The 20,165-nt window shown below is 34.6% G+C and overlaps 1 protein-coding gene and 1 pseudogene across 1 annotated transcript in view; both read right to left on the reverse strand.

Moving 5' to 3' along the window:
* Akap9 (A-kinase anchoring protein 9) overlaps nt 1-20,165 on the reverse strand; it is a 158,155-nt gene that overhangs the window by 124,313 nt on the left and 13,677 nt on the right. Inside the window, exons 3-8 of the mRNA XM_010603485.3 lie at nt 13,111-13,359; nt 7,233-7,277; nt 3,036-3,089; nt 2,511-2,681; nt 1,567-1,722; nt 151-348 (exon numbers count right to left, since the gene is read on the reverse strand). Coding sequence (XP_010601787.1) covers nt 151-348; nt 1,567-1,722; nt 2,511-2,681; nt 3,036-3,089; nt 7,233-7,277; nt 13,111-13,359 — 873 coding nt within the window. The remainder of the gene's footprint in view (nt 1-150; nt 349-1,566; nt 1,723-2,510; nt 2,682-3,035; nt 3,090-7,232; nt 7,278-13,110; nt 13,360-20,165) is intronic.
* Nucleotides 4,833-6,556, reverse strand: LOC104847890 (annotated as a pseudogene).

Here is a 20,165-nt window from a genome sequence, read left to right on the forward strand (position 1 = left end):
TTAAAAACTGTATTACTTGAGATTTTCAGTTGTTTTTGAAATAAATTACACTTAGAGTCAGTATCATGAAATTTTGTGATCAGCACCTATATAAAACCTTTAAAGTTAAAAGCTGCTACAAACAAGTTGGTTGACTTAAAATACACATACCATTTCAAATACTTTAATTTTTTCTTCTAAGAAATTGATTTGCATTTTGAAATCTTCTTTCTTTTTCTGATAGTCTTCTAGTAGATGGTCTTGTTCTTCTAGCTGCTGCTGATGAGTCAGGATCTGTTGTTTGGCTTGTAGTAAATCAGCAGCTGTGCTACTATGAGTGCTGTTTCTCAGAGTTTCACTAGCCTGCAACTTGAAAATAGAAAGAAACCTCAGAACATAAATTCTGAGGTAACCAGAGAACAAGAATCCTTCAGGGCATGACTCAGCCCATGGTGGCTATCAGGGAAGTATACATACTTTACAGGCTTGAAATCTCAGCAAACATGTTGCTATGGCTGACCGGGTAATGTGCACATCACCACACATGTGCCAGTAAAAACACTTCCAAGTAATAAAGCAGAGAATGTACATCTAGTTTGGGAAATAAGACTGAGGTGACATAGTGAGAGAAGTAGGGCCTCAATTTCTGGATGCCTGATGACCTTCCAGACTCTCCTCCCAGGCCCTCACAAAGTCTTGTTATATTTCTGTCCTTGAATCCTGTAAGACAAGACTATATCCTTATAATGTACTTCTCCATTTTGCTTAAGCTACTTCAAATTATTTTCTGTCACTGCAGCCAGCAACACTGACTAATGCAACTAGATTCCTGTGGCTTTAATTAATTAAAGATAAATTGTAGTGAATGTAACTGTACTGTCTACATAGAATGTACCAATAAATTCAATTTAAATTAAAAAAATAAATAAATAAAATATATATGAAAAAAAAGATAAATGAAATATATACAATCTAGTTACCATTTTAGAACCTAAATAAAATAAAACTTCATCAGGGTCAATCAAATTAGGATGCAAAAACTCAATCCACCAGATAAGACTTTGGAAAAAAAAAAAAAAAAGCAAAACAAAACGCCGGGCGTGGTGGCGCACGCCTGTAATCCCAGCACTCAGGAGGCTGAGGCAGGAGGACTACTGTGAGTTCAAGACCAGCCTGGGCTAAATAGTGAGTTCCAGGTCAGTCTCAACTACATAGTAGAGACACCATCAAAAAAAAAAAAAAAAAAAAAAAAAAAAAAAAAAAAAAGTCTTTGAAAATTTCAAAAAAGACAGGCAAGAAGTAGTACAAAGAGAGTAATAGCAAGAAACCACTCAGGAAGTCTTGATATTGATTAGTTTTTCTAGTGTGATATAATAAGCAAACAGCTTTGTAAGAGATTTGTTCTGGAAAGTAAAAACAATTTTAAATTCATTATTTTAAAAAATCTACTTAAGCCGGGGATTTAGCTCAGTGGTACTGCCGTCTGCCTCGCAAGCATGAAGTCCTGAGTTCAATCCCCTGTACAAAAAAAAAAAAAAAAAAAAAAAAAAAAAAAAAAAATCTACTTAATGTACTAGTAATACTTACATGCTGGAACTGAATCTGTAATTTTTGACTCTGCTTTGTCAACTCTAAAAACTCTCTCATTGTCTCATCCTTTTCTCTTCTTGCTTGCTGTAAATTAGCAGTAAGCTGGGTTATGATGCCATCTCTTTGTTTAATGGCAGCTTCAAACTCTTGTAACTAAAGGAAACCAGGAAGAGAATTAAATGCTAGGCTTATTTTTTTAAGCAGAATTATTATCACAGGTAACTGTTCTTCAAAAATATGAGATTTAAAACACAATGGCAGAATTCTTACAATCTGTAAGCAATCTCCATATTAGAAAGCTATTATCTTGTGGAAGTTGGCTCTGCTTCCAAATCAACTTTGAAAATATTTATTTGCACTAAGGAAAAAAAAAACCACTTGGTCTGGTTTTTCTATACACTTATATTTTCAGAACAGTGAGTCATTACATTGTAGGGTACCCCTAATCTGTCCAGAGGGAGCATCACCAGATATATTTAATTCCAAATTGTTTCTAAAGAGGATAAAATGGAAATACACTGTTCATCTTTATCAAATGTCCCATTTCATCTGGATTTCATAACTGATTGTTCTAGACATCAGATGTTACTCTAACTAGACATTACTTATAAGGGATCGGTGACACTCTTGATGGGTTTAAGTTATAAGTTTTTATAGGGGCACTATAATTTTCTTTCAAGCTGACTAGAAAAACATCTGTCCTGTTGAAGTGATTTCACTGTAGCTATCATATGAAATTAAATATTAGAAATACACCTGTTTTAGTCATCTTAGTGGACCCTAGTTTTAAATAGGTTTGTTCATGCTATATTGTAAGCACAAAAATTATGAGATAACCCTAAGTAACCATTTAAAAATCTCATCTTTAAAGTATATACAGATATTATAATTCAAATTTCCCATTTCTGGCTGAGTAGCAAACCAAAAGCCACAGAAGGTACCTGCTGCAGTCCTTCAGTCCCATAGGTGGCTCTCATTTCTTCTAGTTCTTTGTTTAGCTCTTCAATCTCATGCTGTTTCCCAGCCAATTCATTTTCCATCATTTCTAGATGGGTCTGACTATATTGTGTACCTTGTTCAGAATAAGAATCATCAACACCAAATTCTTCTTCCTAAATGAATCCAAGATTTTAAATAATTTAGTAATCACAACATTCCTCAGAGAGTGATTCAAATATTGAATTCTATAACAAAGTTCACTTTAAAACATCACTCATCTCCTGGAAATTTGCTGCTATGGCAATGTACTTTGTTGTACATGTGGTCTGTACCTTATGAGCATGAACAGGGTATCTGCAAATTTTGTTTTTAGCATTACAATAAAAAGTGGCTAACTTGTTAAAAATTGAAAGCACTGAAATATCACACACAGAAAGAAGTTCATGCAGGAGAAAAAATTGTTAGTAAGCCAGATGGTCTTAAATAGTATAAAACATTAGTATTATGAGTAGCTTCGAATACTGTACCCTTAATAAATTTGTAGGCTTTCCTGTTTTCACCAAAAAACTGCAACCATTTACCTGTATAAAAACAATTTCCTGATATATTATGATCTTAGACAGAACTTTATTTATCTAACAACATTATTTCTACTAATGTGTCTGCATCTTTTACATCTAGAGAAAATGTTCTATTGACAAAAACAGATACATAATTAGAGATGAAGTATCTAAAAAAAAAAGACATCATGACCATTTCAAATGCTAATCATTCCTCAAACATGAGGGCTTTTAATACAAAAGACACTAGAGACTTAAATTTAAGTAAAGTTCTAAGTGTAATTTCTAAACCGGGCAAGGTGGCACATGCCTATAATGCCCGCACTCAGGAGGATGAGGCAAGAGGATTGCTGTGAGTTCGAGACCAGCCTGGGCTACATAGTGAGTTCTAGGTCAGCCTCAACTACACAGTGAGACCCTGTCTCAAAACAAACAACAACAAAAACAAAAAAACCCGCACTCAGGAATGAGGCAAGAGGATTGCTGTGAGTTCGAGACCAGCCTGGGCTACATAGTGAGTTCTAGGTCAGCCTCAACTACACAGTGAGACCCTGTCTCAAAACAAACAACAACAAAAACAAAAAAAGTGTAGTTTCTATTTGGTATTTAGAAGGATAACTGTAATTACAAGTTACTAGATCCTTTTCTATGAAATGCTTTCTTAACATCATTTAAACAGTTTTTTTTTATTACACCTTATTCATTTTCAAGTAAAACTATTTACTGATACAATTTTCTTAGAGGCTGATAAGCAAGCCAAGCAAAAGTAAGGAACATAAAGAGGTGAAAAACACTTCCCTAACAATTTTCTTCTGGAGACAGTACTACTGATATTCATGTCAACTCTGACAGATGAGGAGGCTTTCTTTAACATATCACCACTGTCTCTACAGTAGGTATTTTACAGGAAGAGAAAGAAGGATGGCAGAATATGTCTACATGTTTACCTAGTGGGAAATTAATTCCAGCTCAATTAATCTACTTAATTCCCTCTTTCCCACTGATAGTGCAAAAACCAATTCCACCCCTGCCCATATCTTAATTACTACAACTCTGTAACAGAATCAGAGGTAATGAAACTGTTACTGTAAAAATACATAGGATAGAATAACCCAGAATTAGGATTAGATCCATATGGGCCATAAAACTTCATAGCTCAGTAGCAGAGTACCTGTCTGGTGTGCACAAGGCCCTAGTTCAATCCCTGGTTCAAAAAAGGGAAGGGGAAAGAAAAGAGGAAGGGGAAGGGGAAGAGAAAAGGGAAGGGGAAGAGAGGAAGAAAGACAGATCTAATTATATAGAGAGAGTTCTTTATCGAGTTGGGTTATTTTTGAAAAACAAAGCTGAAGAGCCAGAGATGTAGTTCAATAATGAAGTGCTTGCCTAGCAGGAAGGAAAGGCTGCAGGTTCAATCACAAATACACACACAGAAAAAATACTTAAGATAGCACATTACTGTAATTAGTGAAAACTATCGGAATGCAGGGAGCTAACTTAAAATTATTAATATCAAGTCACTTGTAAGTTTTTACTTTTAAGTAATAGTATAATAAAATGGATGTTTATATATATTAAGCAAAGGATATTCCTTTAAGTTATGATGTTATTAGTATAATTTATATGTCATCCATTTATAACTACTTGTATCTATATAATACATTCTAAAGCTAATCAGCAGTTTAATTCTTCTCTAATTCATTTAAGCAAAATTCACACTGCCCCCAATGGGGTAGTCGGGTTGTTTTCTAGGTGTTCTTTTGGTCATCAGGTAGCAAGCCTATTGAAGATTGTCACTTACTTAACCTTCTTACCTACAGTTTTTTTTATGACCTTACAGAGGTTCTCAAATTTCCTGTTGTTTTCCTCTATTTTCTTCTCATCCTTGTCTTCAGTTATTTCCTGACTTTCCTTGCTAACTGACATCAGTCTCTCTCCATCAAACTCCTGGAGCTGCTCAATACAACACTTACCAATCGGCCCAGTTATATGTACCATCTCAAAGTGCCACTCTTGTAGTTGGTCCACAAAAAGAGTCATCTTCTTTTTGCTATTGCCAGTGATGTAACAGATGGACTTCTGAATCACCCTTAAATGAGGGAAATACTGTGACATTAAAGTCACCTCACCTCCGGACTGAGGAATGTGATAGCACAGCAAATCAGAAGGTGTTTTCAGTTCTTGGAATCCTCAGGGATCCAAATTTTAGATATTTTTAGAAAACATCTCCTAAAATTTCTTGCACTTCTCTTTATCTTCTGCTAGCTCAAAGAAGAGCTCAAGGTACTTCTTAACAATGTTTTTGCAAATATCTTTCATGAATTTGCTCTTGGGGAGCATTTTCTTGGGAAATGTTCAGCACCAGGTCCTCAGAACCAACCATACTAAAGATAAAGCTGAAATATGAAGACATCAATTCATCACAGCAGTCCATGATGAACACAGAACAGATGGAGTCTGATGTTCTTCTTCTTAAAGAGGTCAAAGGAAGCTTGCCAAGGGATGACTAGCAAGCAATACTTTGAATTCCAACTAACCTTCTACAGAAAGTTGTCTGACTGCCAACTGCTTTTCCCAGTCACTGATAAAGCTCTTGTAGAAATCTTCACACTCCTGAATGATGTCATCATGGTTTCCCATACAAATGGGGTCTTATTTAGTTCTTTCTGATCAATCTATTTTTCCTTAATCACCTTTGTTATCTTGTTCTTATCCTTTTCCACTGTCATTCTCCTCATCTGAGCCCACATCTTCAATTGTGGGCTTTGCCTTAATATCCTTAATTTCCTCTTCTTTGTCATCTTTCTCTTTTTTTGCCTTGTCATCACTGATTTCTTTCTCCCAAACTTTCTCCAAGTAAACAGTAACAGGATAGCCTGTGAACTGCGAGTGCTTTCACCGCTTCTTTGAACTACTTCTCCTGTAAATACTCTGGTCTTCTTTAAGGTAGAGGATCACTTTGGTATCCCAGTCAATAGGCTCAAAGAAGCTGGCAAGAACAGTAAAGGGTGCCCCAGCAGAAGACTCTCAGGCATACTCTTCACTGTCATTGTGCCTTGTGATTACAACTACTTTTGCTGCCACTTGATAGGCAGAAAAAGTCAAAACCAAACTGCTCAACCATAGAGACGTCTGCACCAGCCTGAAGAGTCTCTATAAATGCTCTAGCACCAGACTTGTCAATACCTAATTATTTATGAAGTCCGTCTTGTTCATGGTAATGCCTGTGTCTATCAAAGTCAGAATGCATTGCTGAGGATTAGGGATGATGCCAACTTTCAGCACTTTACCACTGTCCCTCTTACAGCGGTCTGTCTGGCTGTCATTAAGAAGCTTATCAAAGGTATCAGAAGCAGTAGAGATAAAACTCCTGAAGGAAATTTTCTTTGTTGAAGTAGAAGATATTAATGATGAGAGACATGAGTTGAAAATTCTGCCTGAAAGGCAAAAGTCTCTACCACCTTCTCTTCATTGTGCATCTTCTCATGCATCATGAAGGGAAAAGGCTGCAAATACTAGAGAGTACTGTGGGCCCAGACTCTACTCAATTTGCGTGTGGCAATGAGATGACTCAAGACATAATTATATTTTAGTGTCATTCAGAGTAGGGAATAGTTTTTCCATATCCTCTAAATCTGGATTAAAGAAATGAAAGTCATAGCTAAAAAAACAAGGTAACAAAATGGCATATATTCATTGCCCACACATAAAGAAGGTATTTCCTAAAGAGGCCAATATCAATTTTGTAGTTTATCACCTAAAATGAAATCCTATGCAATATTAATTTCAATAAACAAGTTCATATGATAATCTAATAATGGAAGCATTTATAAAAAGCATTACTCAAGAAAATCTGATATCAACTTTTATTGTGATAAATATAGATATCTCATAATCGTCATGTATTATAGAAACTCAGTGTCAAACATTTTCTCAGAAACTAAAACAGGACCAAGTTATTCAAACAGCTAAGACCTTACCTGACAATTGGAAAAAAGATATAGTAGTAAAACATAATCTTCTAGCAATTTACATTACATTATTTTCATTACATTTATAAAATACACTAGAAGCATATCCATTTGCAAGAAATAAAGTACAAATAATAATTTCAATAATGTAAAATATCAATTTGATTTATGACATTTGAAATTATGTTAGTCTTACCTCTGAGCTATAATCATCTGCTGTGGTTGAAATTTCACTTTCCGGCTAAAACAAAAGTAAAAACCAATTATAATTGCAACATCTTTTCCTGATAAACATCATCCTTCACTAATATTACCGTTATTAATCTATGATAGGAAATGCACATAAAATACTACCAAAAGACTAGTAAAATAATTCAAGTCTTTATAATTTTCATTTAATTATGAATTACAATGGCCAAATAAAGCATGTGAAATTTATCATTAGATATATTTATAAATATAAATGTTCCAAGGATAACTTTCACACAGGATGTTGTATACAGAATATATCATTTGTACGCCCAAGGCACCAAATAAGACATCATACCTCTAATCCCTGTACCTCCTTGAATTAATGTTGTCAGAAAAACTTCAATTTCTTCAAAAGAACCATGTGATCTTGATGCTAAATAGTATTAACCTGAAAATAACCTAATAATTTGTGTTGTAAGAACACCTTTGCAGCTTACAAAGCATTTTGAAAGATAATCTTTATTTTACCATCATATCCCTTGAATTTTGTGAATGAATTCAGTAGCTTTTCCAAGCATTCCTGAGCTGGGAAGTAGTAGGTAGAGTCAAGGAATGACTACTGATTTTTTTTGGCTTTCAAAATTATTGCTTTCATTGTTCATTGCATCTAATCTAAGAATATCATTTTACTGATAAGGAAAGTATGACCCAGAGAATTTCCCTTTCATTCAACAAGTATTAACTATCATTGTCAACTTTCTCATTTATACCTAAGGAAGTGTCACTCAACATTCATGATCAAGCTCCAAGTCGGCTATGAAGTAACAACTGAGAACAGAAATAACTGATGGAACAGAAACAAGCTTGCCTCTATTCAAAAGCCTGTAACAGTGGTTCCTAATTCATGAAGCTCTCTTTTAAATCTAAAAACTTGTCACGAAACAATCCCCACATTAAATGATTAAGTACATACTGTGCATTAGAATTATGCTACTGAGAGTAGAACAGTTAACAAAACAGTTGCTGCATTCAAAGTGCTAAATCTATACTGAAAAATCTCAAACACTGATTTGCGATGCAGCGGAACAATAATGCACCTTCAACTACATGACATATCAGAGTTGGTGAATTGCTTTATTTAAAATGCATAGTTTATAAAACAACTATGCTATACACAAAGAGAAAGGAAAATGTGGCCTATACACAAGAAAAACAGTGGTCAATAGAAACTGTCCCCAAGGAAACACAAATGGAAATTAACAGACACAGACTTAAAATCAGCTATTTTAATTACTGTACTGTATAGTCAAGTAACTAAAGGAAACAATGTCTACACAAACTGAAGAAAATTATGAGAACTAAGCCACACCAAACAGAGAAGAACAAAAAGAGAAAGGAATTATAAAAAGAACTGAAGAAAAGTTCTGGAGTTGATAAGGAAAATAACAAATTAAATAAAAAGAAGTGAAAAAAATCATTAGAGGGGCTCAATAGATCTAAGCAAGAAGAATTGGTAAACCTCAAGTAGGAACAACTGAAATGAACTTATCTGAAGACTAGAAAGAAGAATGTATATGAAGCCATGAAAACAATTCATTATTTAAAAGGACTAAAATCACAAGTTTTCTAACATCATCAATCTGTAACAGTTTTTGTGTTAAATTCATCTCAATAGACACAGAAAAACATTTCACAAAACTCAATATTCCTTTATGATAAATACACTGAATAAACCAGGAAGAGAAAGAACTTAATCTGATAAAGGGCATTTACAAAGTGCATGCATATATACATATACATACATATATATGCATATATATTCATACACACACATATGGATAATATAACACTCAAGGTAGAAACTGAATGCTTCCCCCTAATATGAGAAATGATAAAAGGATTCTCCTCTAATCATTTTTTTCAACCTGTATTGGAGGTTCCAGCAATGTCAATCAGGCAAAAAAGGACAAGACATCAAGACTGGAAAGGAAGAAGTTGAACATCTCTAATACAAATGACTTGGGTCTTGTATACAGAAAAAGAAAATCTAAAGGCTTCATGAAAAACAACCTAATGTATAAGTTCAGTAAGGGTGAAGGATACAAGCCAAATATATAAACATCGGGTTATATATGTATGTATATACATGAATACAAATATCCCTCCTTTAACAATCTACCTGTTTAATGACCATTCAGACTTATAACCTAGGCACACTGTTCAGACTTGCGACCTGTCTTTTTTACTGTATTGTATACCCTGTTTAGACAGTACTACATTTTTTGCTGATTGTACTGTACACTACGGTACTGTAGTTTTATGTCATTATACATTACAGTATTTCATATAAGAGTTACATAAATAAAAGGAAAGTCATCAAGTTGGAGTTTCCTCTGACCATCTCTTTGTTCTGCATATTGTAATGTACATACTATATACAATTCCTAACTTAGTGATCAATTCTTTTTTTTTAGAGGGATCCAACTCATGACCTTGCACTTGTGAGGCAGGCTCCAGTGCCACTGAGCTAAATCCCCAGCCCAGTGACCAATTCATTTAACAACCTAGTTGCAGGTACTTGGTCATTAAATAAGGAATTTCTGTAATCAAAAAGTGAAGATAAAATAATTTATAATAGGCACCAAAAAAACCAATAAAATGCTCAGAAATAAAACAGCAATAAAATCTTAGGAATACACTTAACAAAATAAGTGCAATAGTTATACACTGAAAAATACAAAATAACATTGAAAGAAATGAAAGATGGCTTAAATAAATTTTAAAATACCATGCATTCACAGATTGGAAGGCAGACTGTTAAGATAACACTATTCCCCAAATCCATCTATGTAGTCAACACAATTCTTGTCAAAATCCTGCTGCCAACTGTGTGCCACCCACCTGGGGTCCCAACTTACTCAGAAGAGTGGGCAGGAGGACTATTTGAGTCCAGGAACTCAAGGCCATTCTGGGAGACATAACAAGACAACAAAACAAAACAATCCTTGCTGCCTTTTATTGTGAAATGGAAAACCTGACCCTAAAATTGATACAGAAATGCAAAGGACTCAGAATATTCAGAACGATCCTGAAAAAGAACATAGTTGGAAGATTAACTGATTTCAAAAGTGTGTTACAAAGCTACAGTAACCAAGACTAGGCCATACTAGCAAAGGCTAATTATATAGCTCTATAGAATTTGAGTGAGAGGCTAGATAAATCCTTACTTTTATAGTCATTAACAATTCAAGGATGAAAGAACAGTCTTGTCAACAGATGGTGTTGGGGCAACTGGATATCCATAAGCAAAAGAACGAAGCTGGATACCTACCTATCTTCTAGCACAAAAAAACTAACTAAAAAAAAAAGGATCACAGACTAAAATGTAAGACCTAAAAGTATAACAAGTCTGCTAAGAAAACTTGGGTTGAAGCCTTCATGACGCTGGACTTGACAACATAAGAATAGTAGGTATGGCACCAAAAGTACAAGCAATGAAGAAAATAAAGTTAAATTGTACTTCATCAAAATTAAAAACACTGTGCATCAAAGGACAGCAATGAGAAAGTGAAAAATCATAAAATGAGAGTATTTGCAAACTGTGCACCTAAGAAATGAATAAATTTTCACTATTTACTAATTATAAAATGTGTTTGTCATCTCAAAATCAACACTTGCAGCACACACAGTCATTTGTGGGCAGGGGCAGAGTAGTGGAAAATGTGATTCACCAATGCATATGCTCCCATATGAGGTAAAAGCAGGAAACATTTTGCCTTCTTGTTTCAACTCCAAAAAATGTAAACCAGGGAGTATTGTGATGCCCCCTACTCGTCGCGAGTAGCTGTCAATCTTCTCTTTTTTCCTACCCTTTTTCAAAGAATCTTATTTTTAAAAAAAGAAAAGAAAACATGTAAACCAATGTCCTTTTCATAGTCTACCTAGTACCACCCTTTTGCACATTTTTTGCACTATTTATAGGCAATTTCTTAAGCTAGCCCCTAAATGTAACACTGAAGTGCTCAGTGTTTAAGAGTGAGAAGGTTGTTGTCTTATACAGCAAATGTGTGTTATGCTTTGTCTGGAGTAAACAGTAACATATTTATCTATGCTTGTTTCAAGGTCCCTTATTTAACATATACTGTTGATACATAAACAACCAAATTATTAATAACTTGACAATATATGTATTGAGTCAACAATATATAGATACATATATTAACATTGAACAATGTTATGAATCAACAGCATATGTTAATAACCATGAAACAGAAAGACACATAAAACAAGATTATGTGTCTACTGGTTGACACACTTTTAATGAGTGGCTCAAAAAAGCTAACCTGTATTTTCCCCAGTAGGAATGGTTCAATATTCACCAGGTCAGCATTAGTAGCAACTTTAAAAAACACAACTATGACAGATGGGAACTGCTTGTATTTGAAGAATAACTGTTACACATCACACACCGTTTCTAGAGTTCCAGCATTGTTCTTTCCACATTCTCTGTGAAAGGAGCTATCTCATTCTTATGACGAAGAGCACATGAATTTATTACTACCTTGACCTCCTGAACAAAGCTCCACTCCCTATATATCAAAATCTTACAGTTTCTGCATAAATATGCCACGGCATAATCAAATAATCATCATTTGTTCTGTCCAACACTCTTCCTTCTAAGCCATCTGTCCTCCTCTCTTCCTGGTCTCAGTGGTCCAACCATCCCAATCCATCTATAGTTTCTCCCAGATTTACTTTTCCTAGAAAATTATCTCATTCAATGGAATAAGGGGTAGTGAGAAATTAACATTCACTGAGTAGCCACTATGGGGTCATGGGCAGGTACAATCTCCAGACCCTATCCATTATTACTACCCTACACCATCACTGTGGGATCTATTGAAAACCAAACTACCTACAGTTAGTTATCCAATCACAGCACACTGTTTTCTGTCTCTGCAAATCCTTTTTCTTCCACACAGAGATTGCTTCCCCCACTTCTCTGCCTCAAGGTAACTCCAACTCATACCTCCAAGGCTCATTTCTATTACTTCCAAGAAACCTTCACCGATGACATAGACAAAGGTGAGCTGAGCATTCTTTGCCCTCTACAGTACCATATGGACTGCTGATAACACAGCTCTAACCAAAGTGAAGACACTGTGTATCTTATCTTCCTTCCCCATTAAACTAATTTTTCTAAAGGGAAATACTATCAACATATTGTTGGTACTCAATCGTTAATATATTGTAGCTGTTTAATGAATGCAGAATGAAGCTTGCAATACTCACTCTTAAAGATTACTAAATATTTTAGGTCTGTTTAGTTACTATAATACTTATGTTTGCAGACATAAAAATCATAATCAAATTGCATGAGGTACTAATAACTATTTTCACTGGATAAATATGTGGTTTTTCTATAAAATGAAATACTACTCAGCCATAAAGAATGAGAAAGTAGATTCATTCATAGATAAATGGGTACATTTTGAGGATATACTCCTAAGTGAAATAAATAAGTCACACATATGTAAATAACGAATAGTTTCTCTGGTGTGAAAACTAAAATAGTACTCAAGATCCTAATGGGACAATTAGCAATATGAAATAGGAAGAAAAGGACCAAAGGTGTAGGAACAGTGAGAAGGACAGGGAAAGGAGAACAGGGAAAAGGAAAAAAATATGGGAAAATGTAAAAATGGAATTAAAGTGTTTGAAGGTGGGGAGGGGAGGAGGGGGTGAAACAAGATCCCAGTAATGAATGTAACTGTACTGTCTACCTAGAATGTACCAATAAATTCAATTTAAAAAAACCAACAATTTTCACCATAACTGCTTTCCATTTAGAATTATGATTAGAAATCTGGATGCATACTTACTTCAACAGAGAAGATCTGATCATGCTTGATTACTTCTCCACTGTGCAGAGTTCTCTTTATTGTGGATTCAGGAGTCACGACTGATCCTACTCCCTGAGAACTATTTATGTACATCTCATCACTCTGTGATTGATCAATATTCAAGCCATGTACATCATTTTTACTGCTTGAGGTTTTTCTCTTTTTTTTTTGCTTCTTAGGAGGATTCTGCCCATCAGACTGAGCTTTTCTTTGACGAAACTGGGCAAGCTAAAGAAAACAAAACACAACATAACACTTGCTTTTTTAAAAGACAAGGCAAATCTTGGGTTCACAGCGTTCACCATTCAATATATCTGGCTTTAATTTCAGTAACATTATACTTATAGGCACAGGGAAATTCTGGAACACTATAACCATAATAACTTTGGTGTTCTTCTGGACTTAAGATTATGGGAATTTTTCCTTTTTCTCATTTAAATTTCCTTTTCTGATGCAATAAATTTTTAATTTTTATTTTATTTTCTGGTACCAGAGATCGAACGCAGGACCTTGCGCTTGCGAGGCAGGAGGCAGAACCACTGAGCTATATCCCCAGTCCTCTAATTTTTACATAAAATAACCACTAGCAACCAATTTCTAAACTTAATTTGAGCTCTTATAATCATGCTAAAAGGATAAAGAAAAAAAAAAGAGACCAGCTATAAGTTCTTCTATGCCTTAAAAAGTGGAAATATACTACTAGAATTACTAGACCTATTAATTAGACCAACAAAAGAAGGCCAAAAAAATTTTTATTATGCAAAGTATTAAAACAATCTTCTCAATGATGCTAATGCTTTTAACTATCAAAACATGCTACAGACATGTTGTCTATTAAATAACAGTTGATTTTATACTTACCTCCTATAGATGAAAAAAGTATGTAGAAATGTTATTCACTTAGTAGATATTTAACTCATATATCAGAAACAGCTAATCATTAGCCTTATAGAACGTAAAAACATGTAACGCTTAAATTTTTCCCAGTTATTCAGCAACTACCCCATTATTTCACCTTATGTCTGCTTGAGAAACAGGTGCAAGAACAGTTGCTTCTAGTTGCATATTATTAAGCTGTTGGAATGCACTTAAACTACTCTGAAAGATAATAGATCCATCCTTAAAAATATACTAACTTGACTACTTGTAAGTATATTATCTGTAAATAGAATCAGAAGTTCAGGTGTTAAAAAAAGCCTTAAAAAATTTCTTAGAGAGTGCAATGCCAAAAGAATATTAATAATGACAATGTTTACATCCAATTTCAGAAATGTCTTCAAATATGTTGTCTGCATTAGAATGCATGTAGACAGCATAATATATGAAGGCGAAAATTAAGATTTTGTTTAAAATTCCAAATGTGTTAGATTATATAAGATTTATTCAATGTGTAAGTACATGAACAATGAACAATACCAAAAATCTAAAACAAAACTAGAAAACTAAAACTCTAAATAATGAAACATTTACTTAAAAAAGACTCTGAGACAATATCCATGACTAAATAAACCCAAATGAAAAAAGACAGTAAGAATAAAAAGTAGAATGGTTCTATTATAGTACTTAGAATAAATCACTTCTAAAGACAAAATTATGAAAACATTGTTCTAAGTCTATATTGCCTATATGAAATTATATTTTTGAACTATTAAAGAGTAAGTTCCATAGGGGCAAAGGCTTTTGTTCTCTTCTATTTATTCAAAGCCTAGAACAATACTTAGTAAATATATGTTGAATAAAAAGAGTAATTTGCAGAAAAGTTACCATAGAGCAATAGTTTTTAAGTAGCTCCACAAAACTTGAAAAATAAGATGAAGATTTGTCTAATTCTACTTTAACAAAAGATCCATGATTTCAGAATTAAAATTAATCATTATCTATTAAATAAATGAAAACATTAAAATAAGCTCTTACTATAATCTCCCTCCTCTATCCAGAAAAAAATTGAAAAAAAATTTAAATTCTCAGAAAAATACATCACAATAGCTTTCTGTTATTAGATAAATATGTGAGAAAAAAGAACAAGATCGTATCACATATTCAATTTCTTACAGCTAGTAAATAAGAAAAAAACTCCATTAGATAACCATCTGACTCTGAAATGATGCACTTTAAGTTACTGAGAAAACATTTATTCTAAAACATGCTGAAAATTCAGACTACAGCCATCTGTGTTTGTCATTTGGAAGCCAATTATAAAAATGTTAACATATGTAGTCACAGAAATAGTTGCAAGGTTTACTGGAAAGACAGTATGGCCATATACATTTGTCTTTCAAAACTGGTTCCGATCCCAAGCGAATGTCTTACCTTGAAAAGATGATGAATAACTGAGTAGTCATAAATAATAATTTATTCCTTAAACTCAAGATTTATAAAGGTCATTCTTAATAAAAAATGAATTTTCAAAATGTATGAAAACATGCCAAGTTTTTATAATGTCCCTCATAAAATAACTAATTAAAATCTGTGTAGGTTTTTGCATATTCATTGAGTATTCACAAGGTAGCAGGCACTGTACTAGAAATGAGTCAAAACTTATCATCCTAACAGAAGGACTTTCCAATCTAGGCCAGCTTGTAATTTCACCCAATTGTGAGAAATAAAAGACAAAAGTTAGAGCACAATTTCTTAAACTCAGTCATTCATACATATATGGAAGTGATATAAAAACCTGCCTTCTCCTGATTTTCTCAAATATTTTCCCAAAGAGATACGGTTGCACAGTTTTATATCAATGAAGAATATAATTTAGGACATGTCAGGTAGCTAATTTATTAAAAAAAAAACATTTATTGATTGTTCATAATGTGTCCCAGTGTGTGCTATGATAGGGAATATAAGATGAATAAAACAGATGTAAATCCAACTCTCCTGAACTGTGTAATCAAGCAGTAAAATCAAATTTTAAAGAGGTAAATACAGAAATATCAAATTTCAAGTGATAAAAAGGTTTTTTTTAAAGCACAAGTATTAAAAGAGCCTACAACAGAAAGATGATTTGGTTAGAGATATGAAGGAGACGGTAAAAAAATATTTATTGAGAAAAGAATGTGAGTCCTGAGATATAAAAGAATATGAATTACCTGCTCAAGATCATAATCACTATAGATCAAAAACAAAATATCCAACTTTCTATTGTACCAATTTGTTTCCCATGTATTCTCAGCTTTTTCTGTGATCATACATCACAATCCTAGAACACTAACTTCAAAGATGAGTAAATGAAATCATCAAAATGATACAAGTATTTTTCTGAATCAAGAGGAAAATAAACACAACAATCATCCCCCAAAGAGAATATTACAAAATATTTTAAATGTGCAATATTGTCTCTACAGTGTTCAAAAATAGCTATAAAGAGTGATTTTGTTTTTGATGTAGAAAATTCAAGAAATCCTAAGTAATTTTTTTTTTTTTGAGACAGATTCTCATTATGTAGTTGAGACTGATGCCATTGAGGCTGGAATGGGCACAGGCGTGGTACCACTATAGAGCTCACTGTGTAGCCCAGGCTGGTCTCAAACTTGCAGCAATCCTCCTGCCTCAGCCTCCTGAGTGGTGGGATTACAGGCCTGTGCCACCATGCCCAGCCTCTAAGTGATTCTAATTATGGTGGCCATTATACTTGTCAGTGTTGCTTTTAAACCTTTTTAAATATTCCTTAATGAATGATAACTGCTACACAAACTGTTACAACAAAACTTTGGTGGCCTAACTATGGAAACAAAAAGAAAACTACAACTGACTTAAAAGATCATTTGCATACATAGATCAAGTAGGGCAACTAAAGACAAAGAAACAGGGCTGGGGATTTAGCTCAGAAGTGTCACTGCCTGACTCACAAGCACAAGGACCTGAGTTCAATCCCCAGTACTAAATAAAATAAAATAAAATAAAGACAAAAAAACAGAGCAATAATTTAAGGATGATCTTAAGTGTATTTTCCAACAATATAAAAAATGTACAAATCAGGCCTAGTGGCATACCTGTCGTCCCAGCTACTCAAGAGGCTGAGATGAGAGGAACACTTGAGCCCAGGAGTCTGAGGTCAGCCTAAATAATACAGTAAGACCTTGCCCGTGCCTCAATTAAAAAAATTTTTTTTTGCTGGTAAGTAACAATGCCACATGGATGTAAGAAAATTAAGAATGTAAAAGACCACAAGACTTTATATTATTGAGCCACTGAATCTATGTCTATCCTATATGGTCATTCAATGTAATGTTTTGTTTTAGATAAAGGATTTAGAACATCTTCAGGTCCAAGAAGAAAACAGATTCTGTAACTGAAGGAATCCTTTTAATTTTATAACTTTATTGTATTTCATTATCTGGGCATACAACAGATACAAATACTTGCTGAATTTCAAAACGAATACAGATTACATCTAATAGAATACTAGCCTATTTTATTTATTTATATATATAGTGAGAGAGAGAGAGAGAGAGACTCTAACAAACTGGCTGTGTTATACTGGAACAGCCACTTAGCTTTGGCAGAACTCAGTTTCAACTGTCCAATGAAGACATATTACTATATATTGGAAGAAGCTTTTAAAATTTCTTGCACTTGCTTCTCCCACCCTGAGCCGCCATCACTCCAGCACCAGGAAGGTAGCCTGGACTCGATCCACTGCAAGAAGGAGAGCCACACCTTCTCCCGCCCAGAGCCACCATTGCTCCAGCACCAGGAAGGTAGCATGGGCCCCAATTCACCTTGGGAAGGAGAGCCATGCCTTCTCCTGCCCTGAACCCCCATAACTCCCTTTACCCCCACCCCACGCACTCTCAGACCTCCTGACTGTGCCAATCTTTGGACCCACTCTGCAGAGGCAAAGGTTGTCATAAAGGGTATTTTTCTGAGTTCCCAACTTTGAACATCTTTAAAGAAAGGGCAGGGGGAAACGTGTAGTAGAACGGTGTGGAGTTCAACCATTCAGAAGGTTGGGGAACTCAATTTGGGCCTTGCAGCCCGAGGTCAGTCTGCGTCATGGTGTTCAGCCATCAGCTAACTGAGATCAGGAGTCTTGCGTCCTAGCTCTGTCTGAGCCATTAAATGGTAAATATACTATATTGAAAAGTTTGTTCACTGCAGACACGTTCTGGACTGCTTCTTGATTTCAACTTCATTCAAATGGTTTAAGGGTGACAGACTAGTGAATAAAACAGGTGGTCAATTTCCAAGTTGTGCTTGATCATAATGTGCTCCTGGTTGTAACAGTTGGATAAAGGATTGTGGTTGATTTGATGAGCTGTTTTCTCTGATGTTATGAAGATGAGAAGGTCTGTGGGTCGTTAGAGACCCAGAAGCTAGGGCACAACTATATCAGGAAGATTTGGGTGATAACCCAGAGGTTAAACCAAGGACAGCCCAACAACAAAAATAAAAATGAGAAAACACTTAAGCAAGACACAAAGACAGACTTCCAGTTCACCAATGGCAAATAGAAGGGCAAATGAGGATGAAGAGGCCTATAGTGAACCACCAGGACACCCTGAACTCAAAGCACAGGAAGTAACAAAATAGATCAATCAGGCTCTAGAAAAATTCAAAACAGAAATAATTTCCCAGATAACCATAGAGATGCTGAGCAAGATGTAAGTCATAATTTGAGACTCTAGAGCAGAAACTGACAAAAAAATAGATGAGCTCAGGACCATGATAGAAGCCATGAAGGCCCAGCATAAGAAAGAAATGGAAAAAATAAATGCCCAACATAGGAAAGAAATGGAATCCATAAAACAGATTCAAACAGATATCCAGGAGATTAAACACTCCATTGAAAGTGTATGCAACAGAATAAAATAATGTGAAGATAGACTCTCAGATACAGAAGATAAGATTGCAGTCAGTGACCAAGAAAAGAGAGGTCTCTTAAAAACAGTAGGGGATCATGAGAAATCAATCCAACAACTCCTAGATGATGCAAAGAAGAATAACATAAGACTGACAGGAATCCATGAAGTAGCAGGAGAAAATACAAATGACTTAAAAATCTGTTCACAGGATTAATGACAGAAAGCTTCCCAAACAGAGGGGAAGAATCTGACATTCAGATAAGTGAGGCATATAGGACCCCAACTAGCCACAATCAAAAAAATCTACACCTAGACATATAATAATCAAGATCCCAGAAACCCAACAGAAGAACAAAATACTACAAGCAGTAAGAGAAAAGAAACAAATCACATGCAAAGGAAAGCCCAACAGAATAAAAGCAGACTTTTCAACACAAAGCCTTAGGGCAAGGAGAGCCCCGAGTGAGATATTTCAATTACTAAAAGAGAACAACTTCCAACCTAGACTGATGTATCCTGCAAAACTCTCTTTCAAAATGGATGGAGAAATAAGATACTTCCATGACAAAGAACACCCAAGAAACTTCATGAATATCAAACCAGCACTACAAGCAATTCTAAACAATACCCTAGAAAAAAGACAATGAAGGCAACAACACCATGAGGCCCAACAGAGCAAATCAAATAGGCAAGGCAAGAAATTAAAAGGAGAAGGTGAAAAAATAAAGAGTCAACAAAAGGCCAATAACATGACAATAATAAATCAGTACATATCAGTTATAACCATCAATGTCAATGGTCTCAACTCACCAATCAAGAGAAACAGACTGGCAAAATGGAGTAAGAAACAAAATCCAGCAATACGTTGTATACAAGAAACACACCTAGTGCAAAAAGAAGCCCATAGACTAAAAGTGAAAGGATGGAAAACAATTCTCCATGTGACAGGAGACCAGAAAAAAGCAGGGGTAGCAATCTTATTTGCAGACAAAGCAAATTTCAAACCAAAACTGATTCTAGTATTATTGATGTAGGATGGTACTGTATCATACCTCTGTGAATGTAAAATAGCTTGTTCCTGCTTTATGATATATAGTAGTGACCATGCTTTATCAGAGCTATTTTTAATGATATTACTCTAGAATGTTCTCTTTCCAAATGATGATTAAGATGCTAAAAAAAAAAAAAAAAAAAAAATGGTGCCAGGTACCACAACAGCAACAGAACTTTGCT

This window comes from Fukomys damarensis, unplaced genomic scaffold, assembly GCF_012274545.1.
Source record: "Fukomys damarensis isolate Sample0158 unplaced genomic scaffold, DMR_v1.0_HiC HiC_scaffold_4, whole genome shotgun sequence".
NCBI classification, from domain to species: Eukaryota; Metazoa; Chordata; class Mammalia; order Rodentia; family Bathyergidae; genus Fukomys; species Fukomys damarensis.